General features: G+C 40.1%; 2 protein-coding genes across 3 annotated transcripts; both read right to left on the minus strand.

Moving 5' to 3' along the window:
• Positions 1–267: 267 nt before the first annotated feature.
• LOC137910094 (pleckstrin homology domain-containing family S member 1-like) lies at positions 268–7587 on the minus strand. Of its 2 annotated transcripts, XM_068754522.1 has the most exons (17): positions 7542–7587; positions 7183–7215; positions 6859–6956; positions 6664–6782; positions 6453–6587; positions 5986–6061; positions 5842–5874; positions 5386–5439; positions 5057–5122; positions 4494–4589; positions 4370–4404; positions 4147–4197; positions 3938–4036; positions 2882–3004; positions 2222–2317; positions 1657–1792; positions 268–1493 (listed from the first exon to the last, which is right to left on the minus strand). In XM_068754522.1, exons 2-17 carry the CDS (start codon positions 7205–7207, stop codon positions 1422–1424), a joined length of 1314 nt encoding a protein of 437 aa, XP_068610623.1. In that variant the 5' UTR covers positions 7208–7215; positions 7542–7587; the 3' UTR covers positions 268–1421. The 2 variants fall into 2 exon arrangements, with proteins under 2 accessions (XP_068610623.1, XP_068610624.1); XM_068754523.1 differs by lacking the exon at positions 5057–5122.
• Positions 7588–10638: 3051 nt separating this feature from the next.
• casp7 (caspase 7, apoptosis-related cysteine peptidase) lies at positions 10639–14618 on the minus strand. Its single transcript, XM_068754708.1, has 6 exons — positions 14506–14618; positions 12484–12635; positions 12275–12403; positions 11542–11717; positions 11118–11256; positions 10639–11021 (listed from the first exon to the last, which is right to left on the minus strand). Exons 1-6 carry the CDS (start codon positions 14616–14618, stop codon positions 10795–10797), a joined length of 936 nt encoding a protein of 311 aa, XP_068610809.1. The 3' UTR covers positions 10639–10794.
• Between the last annotated feature and the right edge of the window lie 1059 nt (positions 14619–15677).

Consider the following 15677-nt stretch of genomic DNA (forward strand, 5'->3'; position numbering starts at 1 on the left):
TCCGACTTCACTCGGTGACCGACGTGCTACTATCCGAGTCCTAGGCAAGCCATTTCCACTGAGCTATTTTGAATAATAATATAACAATCATACCTCCTTTAGACATGAATTATGTTTCATTCTGTCCAGACTGAAATAGGACTGAAGGAGCGTGTTGGAATGTCTATTTTACACAGTACTTAAATCTGACTTTCAAAGATAACTTTTAAAATGTCATATCAATAGCAAAGGATTCTCAGAAAAAGACACGCATATACTGTAGTTAGTTTTTTTTAACAGGGTGGTAAAAACATTTATTTTTACAAATTAAAACTAGATCAGTGACCCAGTGCATATATCACATATACCCTCGAAAAGGGATGCATTTATTAATGATCTTGATGTAATACAACAGAGCTTGAGCATCACAGATAAAGAGAGGTGAATAATATCTCTGCAGAAACGGTTGCACACACACTTTGCCCGCTCGTTTTCAGAAAAACGCGTAAACCGACAGTGCGGTCGTAAAGTCAAACAGTCACATAGGTCGTAAATTTACAACCACCTGTATTGCAATTAGAAAAGGAAGGATATCACATAAGAGTTTAGAGACAAGAGTCAGGGTGAATTTAGACTCCCTGAAGGGTGGATGACATGAAATACTGCTCTCTTCCTTATTCTTTGTTGCTCTGCACCTCCTAATGACTGCTAAACAATTCTTAAAATTAAAAAAAATCAAACTTTCCTTTAGATATTTTTATGTTGCCAAACTGTCAGATAATGGCACATTCCTGCTTTGTGCTCTGAAGCAGTCGCGATCGAACGGGTGTGACTCACCTCATTCTATAGGTGGAGCAAACTGGAAACATATCAACCTTTGTCGTCTTTCACACGAATGATGCAGTGCAGCTCGAGCTCAAGTTGCAGCAGCAATGCTCAAAACAATCTCGAATATAATCCATTTAAATTGGGTCGTATTGTTTGGGTCGTGCTGCTGCTGAGGACTCTCTTTTATGTATATTATTTACAGTGTACAAACATCTTAAAAATGACAAGTTGTGCAAAGGTTAATCAAGTTGATTAATAGCAAATCTATATACAGTAACCCTTGTGTATCACAATCAGAATTTTATCAGGCAGCACGAGGAAACATTTCAGTAAAACATTTAGAGTTTGTTTTCTCCTGAACCAATGAACAGTTAAAAGTGCAAGTCATTGTTAACACCAAATCTTTAGGAACAAAAATTAAGATATACGGTATATATACGTGATTCCCGTGTGGGAATAAATATTCTTAAACTAAATGTACAAAAGAATTGCCCACATACTTCCGGTTAATTTGTTTAAAGTGTTTGATCCACCATCCACAGAAAGGCCTCATGGAACCATGCGAACACAGCCAGACACAGCGCGCGTGTCCACACTCGGGTCTTTGGCCATTTTCAGTCAGTGCAGAGACAGGTAGGCAAGTGGAGCGGCACGCATCCACGAAGACGCAGGATGGTCACCCTCACCTGAAACAGAGATTGAGCCAGGATGGATTTCACGCTTTGCCACACAAATGACATTGATATGATCCATTTTTAAAAAAACAACTGAATTGATAAGCGTTGCACGTCATTTGTTTTTATTATTGCATGCATGCATCACAAAACGCCGAACACGGAGTGAACATACCTCACTCTTCAGAGACCTGCTGAGGTACATGTTGAACTCGTCCAAACTGCCAACATGCAAGTCATTGATTGCCAGAATCTGATCTCCTTTGTGAAACAGGCACACTGACTGAGGCTGGCCTGTCCACCCAGATACGCTGCGATGTACAAATACATATTTATGTATTTGTTTATTTTGTAAATATAGTGCTAAAATGCCGATTATTCAATCTTTTTCTCATAAAGAGAAGCTGTCTCCATCTGTTGGACACCGTAATTGTCCTTGATTTTAAAAGTTTCATAATTTGGGAACATTTAAACCAAGGCAGATTGAGCTGCACACCTTTCAGTCTGACAGAGGAACAAGGGTGAGTGGAATTGTGGGAAACCGACATAGAGAGTACGAATGTAACAGAGAATGTAACAAAAACATCTGTGCTATTTGTGTTTTCATCAGCATCGATGGACACAGACTATATTATAAAGCATTTATTTCTGTCTTTGCATCTTGAAGCGCTCCAATATCTCGGCTTAAATATATAATCGAACAATAAGGCCGAGTGGTGCTGCTTCGCAGGCAACCTTACCGTGGTTTCCCTTCCGTTTCTGTCATGGACAGGTGCTTTTTCAAATCCGCTCTCTTGACCTCAATATCTCTCTCCTCTGGGGTGACATTATCGAGGCTTGAAGGAAGAACGAGACAAACACACAGAGCCTATTTAATGGAGCTGTGCTATGAAATACTATGGAGCAATACATCTAAACCTTGACACTTGACATCCAAAGCAAGTGAAACATTAACAATTCCCAATAGCATGTAAGAATTAAAAGATCCATTTCGTGATTGCGGTTTGCCTTGCATATTAACTGATAATAAATGTCTGGCAACTAAAAATAGGTTACCCAACCTCCCTTTAAATCCTGCGATGACCTTATAGTTGAGCATGTCACAAACACAGCAGAAACAGCCTCCTTTCCTCCACTAAAGTGGCATGAGTGTCCCGTATATAGAGCCTTTTTAACACTGCGGCTGAGTCACCAGGGTATTTGCAGGTACTGTTCATTCTGTCACCATCACATCACAGAGGGATTGCTTGCATAAACCACTCCAACCAGTCTAGCCACATGTCAGAGTCGGTCCCAGCATTTCTTTCCTTTGCTTTAACATGCAATGATAAATGTATTTTAAGTCCTTCCTTGCCACCATTACAAAGCTGTTTCTTTATTCAGGGTATTTTTCCTCTCACCTTTCAGTAGAGCTTTGCTTATCCAGTGTGCGAACATTTGGAGTGTCAGACATTTCTACGGTAGAGGTAGCGATGTTTTCACTGGAGCTGCTGCTGGAGTCTGAAGCCGGGCTTGTTTCCTCTCTGCCCAGAGTAAAAGCAACAGCATGAGCGCTGAAGGCAACTACAAACAGCAAAAGACAGCTCGGAGAGATCGTGGAATAAAAGAGAACAATGCCTTGCCGGGGTTAAAGCTGGCCCTTTATCTTAACAACGAAAACAAACAGAGGAATCCTACAATTCCAAGTGGCGTGACACTGGAGGTGGAGTGACATGCAAGCAGATTGCACAACAACAGTTTTTGGCACTCTGTTGGATGGGAACTTTATTTTCAGTCGTACAGAGGACCATATGTCAAGAGATTTAAAAAAATAGTTCAGAAGAGCAGGATGGGGGGGCGGGCGGGGGATAATTTGCAAATCACTGCAGAGGCTCAAGAGGAATTCTAATTAAGCGACACTTCAGAGACGAGTCTTTTGACCCACATGAAAATGCTCTTCATCCGCGGCAGCGTGGCAGATGGCTGCTGAAGAAATGGGAAAGAAGCCTCCCATTGCTCTCAGAGACTCAACGATCAACGAGTTTTTGTGTTTCTTAGCAAATTTTGTCCAACAAAGAGCAAAGAGAAAAGTAAAGAAGTTCAAGCAGAGATTACGCGTTGAACATCGGGAGGCGTTAAAGCTTTGCTACTAAAAGTTGATGGTTTCTTTACACTATAAATTAAGTTTCACCATCACCTCACTATGGTCTGGTTTTTTTGGGGGGGATGCAAGTTCAATGCCGTACGGCTCGAGGTTTAACTTTTCATCAGATGCATAAATTGCTGAACAGGCTCTGAGGCGCTGGCTTTTATAGAATCCTGAAGTCTTGGAGGGTCAGTTTTTGTGTGAGTAAAATAACTGCCCTGGCACACCGACAAAATATGTAACACAGTACTGACATTGAAAACAATGCTAGAAGTTCATACACACATGGGCTATAAGAAGAAAACAACTCTGTAGTAGATCTGAGATCTACCTGTCTTTGGAGTCTGCCTCCTCATGCATCTGTGTCTTCAACTTGTGGAAGGCCCTATTGACAGATTCCATCAAGCTGCCCCCCTGGTCGACCTCGTCCCTACAAGGATTTGGCGCAATGAAGTGCTTTGAAGGACAGCTATATCAGATTATTTAGAATTATTTTTATTATAAGCATAATCCAAAAGAATTATTGTAAATCAAACTTACTCTTCTGGAGTCTGATCTCCTCTGTCCTTAATTTCCTGCATTGTTTCGTATCTAAAAGAGAATCACAATTAGAGATGAATCACGTTTCCCGCATGCGTCATTTTGAAATTCATTGATGAAGGTTTACGGGATGGGATTGAATGTACTTTTGTGCAAATTATGACTGTATATTAGTAGATAAGTATGTTTTGACAGAGACTGTGTTACAGTAATCAACACTCACAAAGAATCCAGGCTTTTGCGACGACAATTCTCAGCCTACATTTCACAAAACAAAAACAAAAACAAATATATTTAGTTATAAATCTCAATTTAAGGGTTTGAACCTGAAGCTAAAATAAATGTACCTTAGGTGACAGCGCCGCTTTTCTCAAGAATGACGCTGGATAGCTGTAAACTTCAGGCGGAGGCACTGATGCTCGTCTTTTGTTGCGATCTTCACTCTGTTGGCCAATCAGGTGAAGGTAGAGCTTTATTTTGTCATTCAATATTGGCCACTACAAACACATCAAACGAAATTTGATTTACAACCTAATACAAGGGGCCCCTCAAAACAATCACACACATGCACAGAGGCCCCGTAGCACGCGGAGAGGGCATAGGGTGAAGGCGCCACCTTGAGCAGTTGGGGGGCAGTGCCTTGCTCAAGGGCACCTTGGCAGTGCTCTGGAGGTAGACCGGCCCCGCTCCGTCCAACAGCGCCCGGCACATATTTCATCTGCGCCGGGACTTGAACTGGTGACCCTTCGGTTCCCAACCCAAGACCCAACCCACTGAGCCTCCGCCACCCCACAATCAGAAAGCAATATGAAGTTACACTCCAATCACCCAAAGTAGCATCTTTAAAAGAATAATCATTGGTTTGGAATTATATTTGTGTTTACTAATTGTATAATGACAAATGCCGCACCAATTTGTTGTCATTATCCACACCATTTGACAATGGATCAGAGAAGGACCTCGTTTTTAGGTCTTGCTGAAAAAGAAAACAAACACACACTGAAGCATCTGTCTGCACGCAATTTTATATTGTAATATTCTTTATTTTATTATTTTAAAAGCCGATTTTTTAGAAATTAGAAAATCCGGTTGAAATTATGCGCGAATGTTGATGGGATCAAGGACATATTCACTTCCATCCTAAACTTTCACATCAAGTTTACCAATTTCTCACACGATCCGATTTAGTACCAGATTCAAGAAGGTTAGCCTAATCCACGCAAAATGTAAAGGACCAACCTTTTCAACTGCCGGGCTGGAACTCTTTTTCACTGCATGGAGTTTTGCATTAATCTGTTTAAACATGAAGAATTAAAAAAAGAAGAAAAACGTAGATTAATAAGGATTGTTCTCAGTAATGAGAAGCTGAATGAGGGTTACTTGGATAACATATTGTAAGAACAGAAGCAGAAGCTGACAGGAGGATATATAGCAATATCAAAGTACAGAATGTGGAGTGAAAGAAAGTATAGAGGCAACTTCTTCAATTGGAAAACATTTAAAAAAATATATCATTAAGAAATAATCAAATAAATAGTTGAATGTTTTGTTTAAAAAAAAATCTCAAATGAAAAGACGGATTAAATCATGCATTGATAGAGAACTGATCCAGGTCTTGGTCTGAATGGGGTCTGATTAATTTCCCAAAATGTTGAACTGTTTCTGAGGTCAACAGACAAGGCTTTTAATATTTACCTCAAGTGCTGCAGCACCATTACAAATGTCCTGCTGCAGAGAAAAGAGATTGACCATTGTTAGTTTTTGTCACAACAGAGACACAAATACGATAAAAAAAAATATTTACCCCTGTACAACATGAAAACTGAAATTTAAATGTACCTCTGAACTCATTACTTTATGAGGACGTTTTTTCATGGCATTGAAGAGCTTGACGAAGAGGCCATTCACGTCCTCTCTAAAGAGCAAGAGGGTAAAATGAAACACTTACAAGCAATTTTCCACAAATTGATCAATTCCGACTCCAAATATGAACACTAAATGATGTACCGACAAAATTGGTGGTCATCTGATTTTTAATTAATTGTTTGCCCAAAATAGCAATTGGCACCAAAGGTGGTGCTTAATGTTTCATCACGCATCGTGAATGTGTTGGTCGGGGCCCTCAGAGGGGAACTGGTTAATCCAGCTGCTATTTTAGTCTCGGTTATGTAGCACTTACTTTCAAAATAATGACACATTCTGTCATTAAAAAGCACCTTCACAGAAAAGCTGTCAAATGCTGTCGGCGTCAAGCTGTGCCATTTTCTTTCCTTTTAAAAGTATCCTGTGAAAATCGTCTGACTGACCTGCTCTGGCCAAGAAGGAAGAAGTCCCTGTCCTTAGTTTTAATGAATAACACAAGGTCTGGGTTGCATTTGAAGGTCTTCTTGATCCAGGACCATTTCTCGTGTTTGTCCGGTGCTGGGTACAACAATGAGATACTAACAGAAGAAGAAGAAAAAAAATGACACCAGGGTCCACCAACATTTAGGTTTAATGTGCTTTCTGGGGACGTACTCTGATAAGTCTATCTTCCCACATAGCCGCTCCATTTCCTCTTTGCTCTTGAAGTAATGCAGTTGATGTTCTTCTTCTTGGATTTGGAACAAGACAAAATAACGCTTCTTCCATGATTTCTGCAGGCGAAACATGATTAAATGTGAAAATAGCAGTGCTGGAAATTCATTGCACTCATCGGGTGAACTTTCTCACCTCTGTTTTAAACTTCTTAAGGGGAGGAGACTTGAGAAAATACCCAGAATATATTTCATTCCTCTTGCTGGCTGGTTTGTAGAACACTGTATTGATACCTGTGCAGGGGAAAAGTACCAGCTAGTTGTTTTGTGATAAATAAATCTTATCTTTGTTTACATAACTTTACACCTTTTTCTTCATTTCATGTTCCATTTGAGAAATTTAGAAAAGGACATTAAAAGTACTGCGTCAACATGGGAAAAGATTATGTAAGCAGCAACACAATAGCAGCGTAAAAGGTTAATCAAATCATAAATCGGACTTCCACATGTGGTACACAACCTGAGTTCCTCGTGCTCCTTTGCATTTTGACTCCTAAAACAGAAATAAAAGAAGAATCAGTCTTAACAGGACGGAAATGTCCACAAGGATGGAGTTAACCTTTTAAAAACAATGCAGGATTTAAAAAGAAAACTCCAAATATAGTTGTATTCCATAACAGAAGTCACATGTGTCAGAAAAATTATTTGGATTTTTGTTTTGGACTTGTCAAGACATATCGGCTCGTAGTGAAAACACATATTTACATACAGCGATTCACTCACATCGGCTGTTCTCGTCTTCATATATAAAATAAATTGTGTCTATAATCAAACAATAACACAATATACAAGAAAAGTATAACTCAGAAATGTGCTTACCTGAGAACCAGCTGTTTCAAGGTTTTGCTCCTCAGATTCTTTCTTACTTATTGCTGCATAAGGAAGCTTGGTCTCTTTCTGAGCACGGTGTACAATGACAAAGTATTTTTGACTGGGAACTGGAGTTTCTGGTTCCTTGCTTGACTTACTTGTACTGCCTGGTTTGAGGTTTAAGGTGTACCTGCTGCATCGTTCAGCTGCAAAAAATTCCACTCAGGCCTCCTTAAGAAGCATGATGGAAAAGATCCAATGTGTAGCTGAATTAACTAATAGCTGTCATTATAAAAATAAGGATGACAACTGACGGATGGCGTCTTGCTGAAGATGGATCGGTGCCTGAATTGGAAGATATTATACTCCTGGATATAATGAAGTTTATTCCAATTAGAAATGAACTGAGCAATTATGCCTGATGTAGTACTCGGATGGATGCAGCTCTGCCCTGCGGTTCCATTTTATTCATATCCCCTACATGTTGTATGTCAGGATACCAGGGTGGAGGGAGGTGGATTGGGTTCATTTGGCATGTAAAAGTTCATGTGGGTCCTGGTAAGCATTTCAAACAGGCAATGACTCAGATGAATTGTGCAGACACTTTCCCCCCGACCCCTCTTTACCCTCCATGCAATTGTTTAAAAGAACAGTGTGACATTTTTCACGAGCAGCCAAAGTAGAATCCATATCTCCAACAGTTCAGGTTTGTAGGTCACACTCACACACATACATCAAGATCAGTGATGGGTCGCTGTAAATATAGAGCTGCCATGGTCTTCTTGTTGAGAGGGAATAACTCTCACCTCAATATCTGGCAGTTTGCCCTTCTTCTGCGAAACCTTGCCCTCGTGTTTCACTTAAAGTACATCATCCACCTTTATTTTAGCTGACAGGACGGAACATTGAGGTTGTCGCCGTGTTTATCTCAAGGCTAAATGAGTTAAGAATTCCTGAAATGTAGTTTTGAAGAGCTCTCCTATATGGCCTGCCTTTTGCATTGTCGTTTTTTCATCCTTTGAGGACATTACTTATCAAAGTGCCAAACATTTTCTTCAGTTGACAACCATGACATTTTTGGGAAGTTAGGGGAATTCAAGCTGTGTCATTTATGGTTAATGAAAACTGTTTCCTACCTGGAACCAGTTTTCCCCTCCGCTGGATTGTTGAGGCTATTAATCTGAACAACTTCCTTTTGCATCAGATCGAAATGAGACATTACCACAACATTGTTGTCTTGATTTTGAGTTCATCTCTTTGCTTTGTGAATCTGAAATGTAGGCGGAGGTGAGTGGGAAGACCTACTGGAAGTCGGGACACACCTACTCAAATATCCAAACGCGCGGTCTATGAGGAGGATTTCCTGCTGGGCAGCCTTTCATTGTTGTGATACAGGCAAGGAAAATAACACACAACTCATTGTACCGTAAATTATCGGTTTATTACAACAAAATTAAATGTTTACATCATCTTAATTCAGTTTAAAGTTGTTTTTTAAAAAAAGGTATTGCCCCAAATAAAATATAAAATGTTCAAAGTAAATCATAAAATCATCTTTCCAAATCTATTCCTGAGGACAGCAGCATTAAATGTCGTTTGAAATTTTAACCAGTAAATTTTTCCCTTCTTCATTTCAATTCAAAAACAAGTGAAGCAAACAGTCCTTACAGCACAGGTCGGGCACTGATCAGAGATCTGTGATGATTAGCGAGAGAATTCAAGAGTTGCGGCTGTGTTGTAAAAGTGCCATGGTTGTAGACTGGAACGTGTCTCCAATTGAAATCAGTGTCGATCACACTTCTGGCAACAACAAATCAAACACAATGTTATCAAAAATAAAATAAAAGGAAGAAAAGCAAGTAGTAAAGAGGGGAAACTATGATGACAAATTAAAGTTACCGCTGATTTTCCCGCAAAGTTACTGAAAAATGTATTCGTACTGTAAAATGGAGTAAAACATGTTTCGGCAGAAACAACAGTGAGGTGAGCTGTGTGTGTTCACACTCGTCACCACCAACAATAGCTGCCTCTGTGACGGACAGACTTTGAGACAACAGTAAGTTGTAACGAGTATCAGGAAACATTTTCTTTATTCAAAGGACATGTTTTATATTGCAGCATATACACTATTGTTTTTTAAAAAACTCGTGTTGTGCACTCGCGCTTCAAATACTGTATAAAAGCAATTGATATATTTTTCCTTTAGTCTTTGGGCTTTTAAATCAATCCAAATCAAAGATCAATGTTCAAGTAAACGTGAATACCTCACTGGGTACTATATACAGTGTACTGTGTGTAATGAAAATGTACAACACTAATATACAGTGAAATGATGTGGTATTTGTCCTGGTCCTGGTTTACATAATTTCCCAAAATCTTTTTTTGTTTTTTTTTTACTCCTACATTTTGTATTTCAGGGTCTCTTAAAGGTATTAAAGATGAATGTCTATCTTTCACAATTAAAAAGTGAAAAATCTTAATCTGCTCGGCAGGGCCATAATAAGAAAAGTACCGGTATTTAATTTTGATCATTAGCAAATACATGCGTTTCATGTATTTGGGTTGAACAAGCAAGTAAGTGAAGGCCTGAATGTCATTCTGAGGAAACTGGAAATTTGCAAATAAGCATTGCTTTTATGGCACTTGACCCAAAACCTCATAGAACTAATCACTACACAGCAAAAGATCATCCATACATATATGACATTCTTTAACGCTACATTTGCTCACTACGCGGGACAATGAAGAACCTGAGGATGCCAGCATACTGCTATCAGCGAAAACCTGCAAGGAAGATGAGAAACTGAGCCTTTGTCAAAAGGAATTTTCCAAAAGGACGGCTGTCTTTTTTATTTCGTTACCGTTTTGGGCAAGAGAAAAGAGTAAAACGAATGTTTTGACATTCTTATCTGTTTCCGTAGAAATGTATTTGTATTTAAAATTTCCCCACCCAACCCGTGAAAACTGGCAGCAATTTTTTGAGGCCGATCGAATAACATGCATATTTCCCAATGTCTGTCGAATTTAACGAATTTAAAATGACCTGAAGAAAAGGTTCCCCCATCAACTCTTATTGAGGAGTGCAGCTGTATGTATTTTTCCTTGTTTTCAGCCCAACTACACATGTATAAACATATGTGCTCCAAATGTGCAGTGTCCTCCTGGACCTGAATCATCCCTGAATGCTTTGACCACAGAGTCGGTGCCTGAAACAGTCGAGTCAGTCGGTCGGTCAGTCAGTCTGTGCTGTCGTACAGTTCAGTCAGATAAAATACAGTTCTTTTGTAAGCATGGACACCACGCATGGAATCTGCTTCTTCTCACTGAAACGTGGGTCTTCAGACCAGGACTCGAAGCTCGTTGCCACCATGTAGTTCACCCGTGTCAGAATTTGCATAATCTCCAACTGCTTGCCGAACTCGTTGAGAACGTTGCAGAGCGCCTGGACAAACCACGAGCCGCGCCCGGGGTTCCTCCATGAGTAATACCCTGGCAAATCAGCATGATTCAGCACTGAAACTCGGCACACTGATAAAACAAGCACCGACACAATAGAAATGATAAGAGATAGCACTTCATATTTACCTGGTACAGTGGAGTAGGCAAACAGGAAATCTGCCTCTACAGGGATCTTGTGTCTTGGGTTAGCGTCTGTCTCCAGGGTATCGTTTGGCGGACCTGAATCTGTCTGTATGCCATCATCAAATTCAGAACCCCGACAAGCCTGGTGAAGCAAATGAAATGACATTTCGTTGTGATCCCGAGTAGCTTTCTCAACAAAGGCCTGGTGAAGCAATTCAAAATTAACTGTTTATAAAAACTCATATAGGCAGAATCTGTTTGTGGGAAGTGACAAAAAAATATATTTAATATTTTAAAATTCTCATTTTTCTATTGTTAAAGTTACTTGAGACATATACCATACGTTATCAATGAGGCATTCAGGTCATATAATCATGTTTTTCGGTAACACTGCTTTTCAATGATATACGTCTTGAGAACTTTGTACCTGGATGAAGAAGAGCTTTGGCTTTCCAACTAAACTTTTGCACATATCTCCTCTGAACAATGAAGTCATGGTCTTGATGGGCATGGCCCCGTCTGTTCCGTAGATCATCCCCTCCTCACCGTGGCTCAGCAGGATGCAGGCAAAACAGGAGCTGTTGCTGTGGTCTTCCTCCGAGGCTGACGGCGCACACAGAAAGCAAATGCTGATCTGCCCGAATAGTTGTAAAGGTGTCATGCTTTGGACTCAGTGCTAAATCAAGATGGAAGATAACTTATATAGCAAGACCGTTTTCCTCCAGGGATTATGACCTTCTACACACCTTCCCTGACCAGAGACACCAAATGCACAAACCTTTGGTCAAGATCGTTTGTGAAATGAATACAAAAGTACAATTGCACCACCTGCTGTTTGACTTGTGTGATTGAACGTAGAGACAGTAAGACAGATGCGCTTGTATTATGCTGGAAAGTGCCAAGCTACCTCATACTGAAATAGTATAAACTCAATTACTTTCATGTTCATGAAGAATGTTACTAGGCGTAACAAATCAACATTCCTGGTCAAACAGAAGCTTTTCAAGTGGATGAAGTAACACTCATTTATTTCAGAGGCTAAAATGTTCTATTCTGTTCCCAAAGAGTTTCTCCACGTCTCAGTAGTGAAACATCATTTCGTACCCACGACAAGAGGCAAACTGTGACAATCCAGAATGACAGAGGACCTCAGTGCTCACCCTCTCTGAGCAGGCGCTCCATCTTCTCACATGTCTGATCGTTGTAGATGAAGACATCGAAGCCAAGGCTCTTGAAGCATTTGAAAAGCTCCCCAGCGTCTCGGTCTGTGCCGTTGCGTATATTCATCCCTGTTGAGGGAACCTGTTTAGACTCTCCAAGCTCGAATACTGAGCAGATTTGAGTCCGGCATAGAGTGTGTTTGATGTACCTGTCTTCTCATCAAAGTTTTTGTTATTGATGATGATGCACTTGCCGACTCTTTGGTGGCTCATCTTATACTGGAATGTTGGTGAAATGATTCTGTAATGGCTTTCAGAAGAGTAGTCCTGCTCCCACGTCTGGCCATCCTTATTCTTCTTACTAATAAGACAGAGTGAAACAAAATACAGAGAAGTCAAATAATTTAAACTTACCACGGAACTGAGAAAATATCATTTACATTAGAGTTGTGTTTTGATGTTTTTTTAAAAGTCTGCTACTTATGTGGGTATAAAATAGATGTGCAATAACATTCAAGAGTTCAGAACACACTTTATACTGTTTCACAGATGTCTATATTTTTGAATGGTCTTATTCATTTTAGGTTATATAAATTTGTCTTTAAAAATAGACGTAATTTACAATTTTCTTCATGAAAAATGGAAAAAAGACGGCGACCGATATTAGAGGTGATTCCAAAACAGCAGAAAACAGAACCTGATTATAACTGGAAGGTAAATAACGCAGCCAAATCTGAATTCTCTGATGCTTTTCATCATCAGGCCAACAACAGTAATCAGACATTTTGAAATATTAAATCTTATCCTATATGACTGCTTCATGTAAGCTCAAGATTTTCTAGAAAATGTTATTGAAACTTACAGAACATTACCTTAGCTTATAAGTAAAAAATGTCCCTTCACGTATAATTATTCTATTAATATAAAGCCTTACAATGAAAGACACGTTAAACTGAAAATGGTCTGAAGCACTTACTCACTCAAATAAGGCATTAATTTCACAGCCAAATCTGGTTGCAGTAATCCACCGTTGGGTTAAAGATGAAACGAGAACATTTTCATCTGTCACAGATGCTAAAGAAATCAGAATCACATCAATGTGGATTCAACATGAGGAAATCTTCAGAGACTAACGAGTCTCACCGACCTATCCATCAAAGATCCATCCAGATAAACGAAGCCAACAGTGACCTTTTGGGGGCTCGGAAAATCCAGGCTTGTTCTAGATGAGCCTCGTCATCAAGCTACTCAAGCGCAGGAACAATACAGAGCGATGCACGCCAACAATCGCGTGCACATACATTTACAGGCAGCCCAGCCATTTTCCAATCAACATGTGATCCACATGTAGCAACGAGCTACAACTCTGTTTTCCTGTGGTCATGGCAGAAAGAGGATCAGGAAGGACTGCGGCGTTGAGGGATACGATGCCGCTAGCTTACCTTGGTTCGTCATTAAGCGCTACGCCACTCTGCATCTGAAATACGTTGCTTTTGTCTTGTTTCTCCAGATCTGGTGGGCTAAAAGTTTGGCTGTTTGCTAGGAAACTAACATGCTGTCTGTGCTGGATGGACACCTGAATGGGCGAGCAAGCGCTGAGGACAGGGGCGGCGCAATGCGAGCCCCCCTGAGTCAGCAGCCTTGCTGCCACACCAGTGCTTTCTACAGGCCTATTCAGACGGGGCCCCCGTGCCTCGCGCCCTGCTGAGGTCAGACAGGGCAACAGGTTGCTCCTCTGCTGACAGGCACAGAATTCACCTGCGTCGGTATCCACACCGCAAGTATTAAAGCACCTCACCTTAAGCCAGGTTACATGCATAAGAAGTGGTGGACCCCCCCCCCCCCCCAAAAAAAAGTAAAAACACATGCATAATGCAACATATAATGTAAGAGGTACAACATTATTTTATGTAATGACTATAAATATGGTCATCTTCACCATCTCTTTCTTACTATATATATACACACACATTTTCACAGCAGTATATGTTCCCCAAATACAAAGGTTTACAGCGCCACCTTGTGAATCATTGCGGAATAAGCAGAAAACACTCTCATATCAGTTACTCGCATTTTTAAATTACATGTTGGGCAGCCACTTGAGGGCTGATTTCAGTCCCAAAAACTGAGCTGAAGCGGCATTCTTAAATGTAGTCGACTTAAAGGAATATGAAGTGAATTCAAATCCTTATGGCTCAAAAGCATTTGTAAACAGACGAGCTGTAACTCACCTCCCGAACAGCAGAAACCTCCCTCTGCGGTCAGGTTTCGCATCGGTGTCGTCTGCAGCCTGGTCCCCGTCCTCATGTCCGACTTTAGTTGGTTCATCTGGTTTTCGAGCCATCTGCAGTCACAACAAACACACGCTTCATTTTAGCTTCATGTTTGTTTAGCATGCTGCAAGTACAGATGTTGCTGCTACGGCTAAAAGGTAAACAACTTCTACGTCAACACTGCCCAGCCGGATGTTCAGACGGTGCTTATGCAGTTTAAATTAAATGTAGGTAGCTTAACTTTAAATAAGAAAGTAGTATATTTCTTTTGATATGGGGGCTGTTATTTATGCATTAAGCTAGCTTCGTGTCTATTAGCAACAAGAGGAAAAAGACGTAATAAGCGTAAAGTTATCGCTTTCCATTTTCAATTTATGAAAAATTACGTAAGAATAAACTCAAACTTTACTATTAGTTTCTTATTCTACGTCAGGTTAGCGTTTAAACAGGCTTTACTGTACCGAATAAACAATACCCCCTGAGTTTCTGCTCCGTAGAAAACTTCAGAAAGCGAAACTACTGCGTGTTGACGTCACAGTCTCGCGTCGCTCATATCCGCTTCTTTTGATATTCATATTTACATACGGAAACAGTTCACATTTTAAACAATGCTATAATCTTATTAGATTTTTCTATAATTGGTTTATTACTTACATGTGAAACAGAATCTTGTTAATTATATTTATCATAATTAGATAGATAATTATGTTTGCATGCATTATTTATGAGCAGACTGTATAATGCCAAAGCAATTCTTACAATTTCTGTTTTTGTTGATCTGACATGGTTGTGACATACATACCACAAAACACAAAGTTATAATTTTCATATATGTGTCAACAACATACTTAGCCGATGAACCTAAGTTAGACTTTGGTGTCAGAGAAAAATGTCCAAAGTTGAACCAGCAGTCCAACTCAGTATCATTACATATATACAGTGACATCTGAACTCTGTGACTCTCTCTCTTCTTGCAGACAGACAGATGGTCTCTGCCAGTCCCAAAGCATGGCACACGGAAGGGGGTTGGTCCATCACGGGACATGGTGTCAAATAAGAGAGGCTTTGAAATTGGCAGTCACAGAGCTAAGTTTGGCCCCGACAGATTCACATTACTAATAGCTTTCTGG

This window comes from Brachionichthys hirsutus, chromosome 21, assembly GCF_040956055.1.
Source record: "Brachionichthys hirsutus isolate HB-005 chromosome 21, CSIRO-AGI_Bhir_v1, whole genome shotgun sequence".
NCBI lineage: Eukaryota > Metazoa > Chordata > Actinopteri > Lophiiformes > Brachionichthyidae > Brachionichthys > Brachionichthys hirsutus.